This window comes from Pteropus alecto, unplaced genomic scaffold (assembly GCF_000325575.1).
Source record: "Pteropus alecto unplaced genomic scaffold, ASM32557v1 scaffold15, whole genome shotgun sequence".
Lineage (NCBI taxonomy): Eukaryota > Metazoa > Chordata > Mammalia > Chiroptera > Pteropodidae > Pteropus > Pteropus alecto.
In genome coordinates this window covers 1,072,242-1,077,665 of record NW_006436286.1, presented here as the reverse complement: position 1 = coordinate 1,077,665, position 5,424 = coordinate 1,072,242, and the positions used below count along the sequence as shown (strand labels likewise).

The following is a 5,424-nucleotide window of genomic DNA, read 5'->3' as shown; positions in this document are numbered from 1 at the left end:
GCTCCGCCGTGTCCAAGAGAGAGAGTGTCGCGAGACCCGCCAAGGGGCCCCCGGAGAGAGCGGAGGGCGAGCGCGAACGGTCTCCTCGGTCCGAGCCGCCGCCGAAAAGGGCCAAGGAGGAGGCGCCCAAGACGGACAGCGCGAAGCCGGCGTCTTCCTCGCAGAGGGACGAAAAGGCCGCCGGCACCCCCAGGAGAGCGCACTCCAAGCCGGCCAAAGAACACCAGGACGCGAAGCCGGGCAAGGAGGACAGGGCGAAGAAGGAGCCCGCCAAGGACGGCAAGGCGGAAAAGGAAAAGCCCGCCGGCAAGGACGACAAGGCCAGGAAGCCCGGCGAGAAGGCGAAGCCGCCGGACAGCAAGGCGGAGAAGAGGAAGCGGAAGGCGGAAGAGAAGGGCGGCGACAGGGACTTCGAGGCCTCGTCGCTGAAGGTCTCCAAACTGGAGGCCGCGGAGATGGCAAAGCCGTCGCCGAAGCGCAAGGTGGAGCCGGACGTCGAGAAGATGGACCGGACCCCAGAAAAAGACAAAACGTCCTCGTCCACCGCCCCCGCCAAGAAAATCAAGCTCAACAGAGAAACTGGTAAAAAAATCGGAGGAAGCACGGAAAACGTATCTAACGCGAAGGAACCCTCCGAGAAAGTGGAGTCGGCGTCTGGCAAGGCGAAACCAGAAAAGGCGAAGGGGAAGGCCAGGCGCAAGGTGGCGGGGACCGAGGGGCCCAGCTCCACACTCGTGGACTACACCAGGTACCGCGGGCGGCGGGCGGCGGGTGGCGGGCGGGCCGGCCGGCCTCCGGTTCTGGCCACGCGGGAGCCTCTTACAGCAGCAGGTGTGAATGTGTGTGAGCGTGCGCGAATGTGTGTGCGTGTGCGTGCGTTTGCATGCGTGAGCGTGTGTGTGTGTGAGAGAGAGAGGAGCACACTCGTGTCGGTGATCAGGCCGATTTGCTCCGTTCTCTCGGGGATGGAGAAGTTAAAAATGGGGTCACGGGGGGTAGGGGAGCCGCACGCATTTATGTCTGCAGCTGAGCAGAGCGATTGCTTTTGAGAGGGAAAAGCGCGTTTTTCGAGTTTGGCCTTTTTGCCTGTCAGAGTTTAATGATAGTAAATTCCTCATTCGTTAAAAACGTTTGAATTCTTTTTAGCACGAGTTCGACCGGAGGCAGTCCCGTGAGGAAGTCTGAAGAAAAGACGGATGCGAAGCGAACCGTCATTAAGACCATGGAAGAATACAATAACGACAACACCGCTCCTGCCGAGGACGTCATCATCATGATCCAGGTTCCTCAGTCCAAATGGGACAAAGACGACTTCGAATCCGAAGAGGAAGACGTGAAGTCCACGCAGCCTGTCCCAAGCGTCGGAAAACCGGCCAGTGTGATAAAAAACGTCGGCACCAAACCGGCCAACACGGTCAAGTATGCCGAGAGAGAGGGCGAGCCGTCGGAGAAAATCCAGAAGCCCCCCAAGGACGCGAGCCACGACGTCACGCAGCCCGAGGTCAGAAGTTCGAAAACCTCCGCGTCGAGTGAAAAAGGGAAAAGCAAAGATCGAGATCATTCCGCGGTGGAGAAGGAGAACCCTGAAAAGAGGAAGAACAGCGGCCAGCCCGAGAAAGAGGGCAACTCGGAGCGTCCGAGCGAGCAGGGGGGCTCCCGAAGCTTGCCCCAGCCCTGCAAAGAGACCAGGACCCCAAGTAAGCACGACTCCAGCCGTGGCTCATCGCACAAAGACTTCACGCCCAGCAGGGACAGGAAGGCGGACTACGACGACAGGGCGCACTCAGGTTCCAAGCGCAGGGACGAGAGGGGCGAGCAGGCGGGACGGAAAGACTCGCCCCCTCGGAGCAAAGACCCTGCGCCCGGGCAGAAGGCGAAGCCGAGGGAGGAGAGGGACGTGCCCAAAAAGGGAACGGGAGACTCCAAAAAGAGCAACTCCAGTCCCTCGAGAGACAAAAAACCTCACGATCACAAAGCCACCTACGACGCCAAACGCCCGAGTGAGGAGACGAAGCCCGTCGACAAAGTCCCTTGTAAGGAGCGTGAGAAGCACGTGGCAGAAGCGAGGAACAGTAAAGAGTCCGGTGGCACTAAGTTACCTCACGTACTGAACCCGCCAGACCCACAGGTGGAGAAGGAGCAGCAGGTCACCGGGCAGAGCGACAAGAATGCGGCCAAGCCCAAACCCCAGTTGAGTCACTCTTCGCGGCTTTCTTCCGACTTGACCAGAGAAACCGACGAAGCTGCCTTCGAACCAGACTATAACGAAAGCGACAGCGAAAGCAACGTGTCTGTGAAGGAGGAAGACGCTGCAGGGAAAGTCTCCAAGGAGCCGAAAGATAAAGGGACGGAGAAAGTCCGAGAGGGCGTGGACGCGGCCGCCGCCAGCCAGACGGCCGTCGCCAGGAGCCACAGTCAGAGCAGCCCCAGCGTCAGTCCCAGCAGAAGTCACAGCCCTTCCGGGAGCCAGACCCGGAGCCACAGTAGCAGTGCCAGCTCTGCGGAGACTCAGGACAGCAAGAAGAAGAAGAAGAAGAAGGAAAAGAAAAAGCACAAGAAGCATAAAAAGCACAAGAAGCATAAGAAGCACGCGGGCCCCGACGCGGACGTGGAGAAGAGCCAGAAACACAAACACAAGAAGAAGAAGTCGAAGAAGGGCAAGGAGAAGGAGAAGGAGAAGGAGAAGGAGAAAGACGACCAAAAAGCGCGATCTGCCACCGTGTAGACGGCAGATTTTAAGTTGACTTAATTACTAAGTCATCGGTATTAAATTTTGTTATAATGTAAAGAGACTCGAGCCTTGTAAATAACGACATGGAAGACCCTGTGCTGCACTTAAACTATTGCTGCTTGATTGTTTGATTTTTACATCAGAGCTTTATAACACGAACTTTTGTACAGAATGTGAGTTGTGACCACGTGACATGAGCGGTTTCGCTAGGGCCTATTCCTTTTACCCACCATCGATTAGTTGGGGTGGCGTTTACTGTACTGTGAAACTTTCACATTTGGATTTTTTTAATTGCCTGGCAGAAACTGGTATCAGTTCTGAAACGTCAGCAGAGCGATTTGCTGAATTCATCACAACCCCGTTATGTCACTTTTTGATTACAATAAAAGTTTTCAGTAAACTTTTCAAATGCCGAGTACCGCATTCTTTGGAGAGAGGGGGGGTCGTGTCTTTCCTTCGCCCAGTTTCCCTATTCGAAGTAGGCTTTGAGCCTCCGGTACAGGTATGGGAACCAAATATACAGAATTCTTAAGTACACATAGCAGACGTGCTTTGTCTGTGGGCTGGTAGCAGGTGGCCAGACATAAGCATCGTTACCCAGCTGTATGGGAGTAAGAAATCGGGGTCAAGCGCAGATCGGGCTCGATGAATCGAGATGGGTGTCTGTATAGGAATCGAGAGGTTTGGACTTGAAATTCCGGGGTGAGGAATGGCGACTTGTGTGGTCACATGGACTTGAAATTCCGGGGTGAGGAATGGCGACTTGTTCATGGTCGTGTGTTTCTCTGGGAGCCCTGATAGGTGAGTATGAAATTCCCCGATGAGGTGCCGGCCAAAGAGGACGTGCCAGGGAGCACGCGGCCCCCAGTCTGCCCGGGCAGGGCCCTCCTGGCTGCGGTTCCACACGTGTCCTGTGGTGAGGCTGCCGTGAGCGGACCGCGGTGTCGGCGCTTCGGGGCCATGGCGGTAAACGGGGACTAAGACCACGGTGGCTGGGCAGGGGAAGGGCCACAGCGGCAGCCGCCTGCCGGCTGCTCGGGGAGGGGTGCCTGCGGGGGTGCGTGCTCGCCCCGCCTGGTTTCAGGCGGTGTGCGGTGTTCAAACATGCTTTCTTGAGTATGTTTTTTAACGTAGCGTTTAACATCTAAAGAAAAAGATCAAGTCATCTGGAGAGAGACCGGTTACACGGTGCCGTCAGCGCCGTGGCAGCCACCCCGGACGGGCCGTGTGGGAAGTGCTGCCCTCAGGTCAAAGCCCCTTTCCTCCAAAGGGCGAGTCCCACGGGCGCGTCCCCACGCATGGCACGGCACAGCACGCACCACGCTCCTGCAGACACTGCGGGCAGACCGCTCCTGACACGCATCTGGACCCCAAGTCCAGGTCGTACCCCACACTCACCGAGGCCCTGGCCCTCAGAACTCACCCTGTCGCACGTCCCCTTGTGTGGGTCACTCCCAGCGAGGCTTGTCGCCTTTCAGTGTCTGAGCCCAGCTGGTCCTCACGGACTGCGGGCCAGGCCACGCCTCGGGCCGCTTTCCGGGCTAACCTCACCTGTGACCGGTCCCTCCTAGACGCGCTCCCAGCGTGTCGTCCACAGCCTGGTCTCTAGCTCCACCCCCTCGGCCTTGCGGAGGCCTGAGGTGCCAGCTCGTCCTGTGCTCACTCTTCTTCCTCTTCTCTTCCTGTGGTTGTCAACATCGTGCCATTTCAGCCACATGGCAGCACCCCAAAACCTCCCCCTCGTCTGTGTTGCTGTACCTCAGCAGCTTAACCCCCAAACTTGGGAGGGTGCTGAATACTGCTTAACAAAATCACACTTGGAAGATAATTTAAGAAATAGCTTGGCCAGGCACTGTGCTGGGTGCCTGTACTTACTTTATCCTTAAAATTTCTGGTGGCTCATGATGTCGCCTGCTGCTTTGAGCAGCAAACCCCGCTGCCCGCGAAGGTCCAGCCCGCCCCGGGGCCACAAGCCTGCACCTGGCTGGCCCGCCTCAGCCTGCGCCCGGAGAGGCTGGACAGCGTGAGACCTGTCAGGGTTTGCCATCCGGAGCTTGCTGTCCCCTGCCCGGGGCTGTGTGGTCCAGTTGGAGTCTCCGCCCCGCCCCGCCCCGCCTGCCCCACAACCCATGGTGGCTCGGGAGGCGGCAGCCCTGCCAGGACCATGCCTGGCAGAACTCTGAGCGTGCCGATGTGCTGCGGTGGACACCGCCACCGTGTGCTCTGGGCTCCGTGTACTTGTCACTCGGCCTGGGCGCCTCAGGCGTGAATCTGGGGAGGAACCCGGCCGCCCGCCGAGCTTGCACTGCATCATTTGGACTGACAAGATGGAATTTCGCAGACTCCCTGGAAACCGGTGGTGTGTCCCCTTTTTCTAGGGAGGACAATAATTCTTGAGCTGTAGATAGGGTACCTAGTGCCCTTCTGAGAACTCGTGGCTTTGCATGCCGAGGGCGCTGGGAAGCCTGACAGTCGGACCAAGAAAGAACTTTGCGAGCCGGTGCCCCAGAGGCATGCCCCTCCCCGGGGTGGGAGCGAGGGCGTGGTCTGTGCACCTGCCCTGTGCAGGTGTCCCTGTCTGCCCTCCCCGGGCTGCCTTTAACTCCCTGGCGAACGCTGTTCCTCTACACGGAATGGGAGCTAAGCCAGATGGGGAGCGCGCCGCCCCCCGTCCCCCGTCCCCCAAACTGCCA

General features: G+C 58.5%; 1 protein-coding gene across 1 annotated transcript in view; it reads left to right on the top strand.

The window, feature by feature from the left end:
* RBBP6 (RB binding protein 6, ubiquitin ligase) overlaps positions 1-3,140 on the top strand; it is a 27,749-nt gene extending 24,609 nt beyond the window's left edge. Inside the window, 2 exon segments of the mRNA XM_025047243.1 lie at positions 1-748; positions 1,147-3,140. The exon segment at positions 1-748 is cut by the window's left edge and continues 1,007 nt beyond it. Of these exon segments, the coding sequence (XP_024903011.1) occupies positions 1-748; positions 1,147-2,725 (2,327 nt within the window). The 3' untranslated portion in view covers positions 2,726-3,140.
* The last annotated feature ends 2,284 nt before the right edge of the window (positions 3,141-5,424 follow it).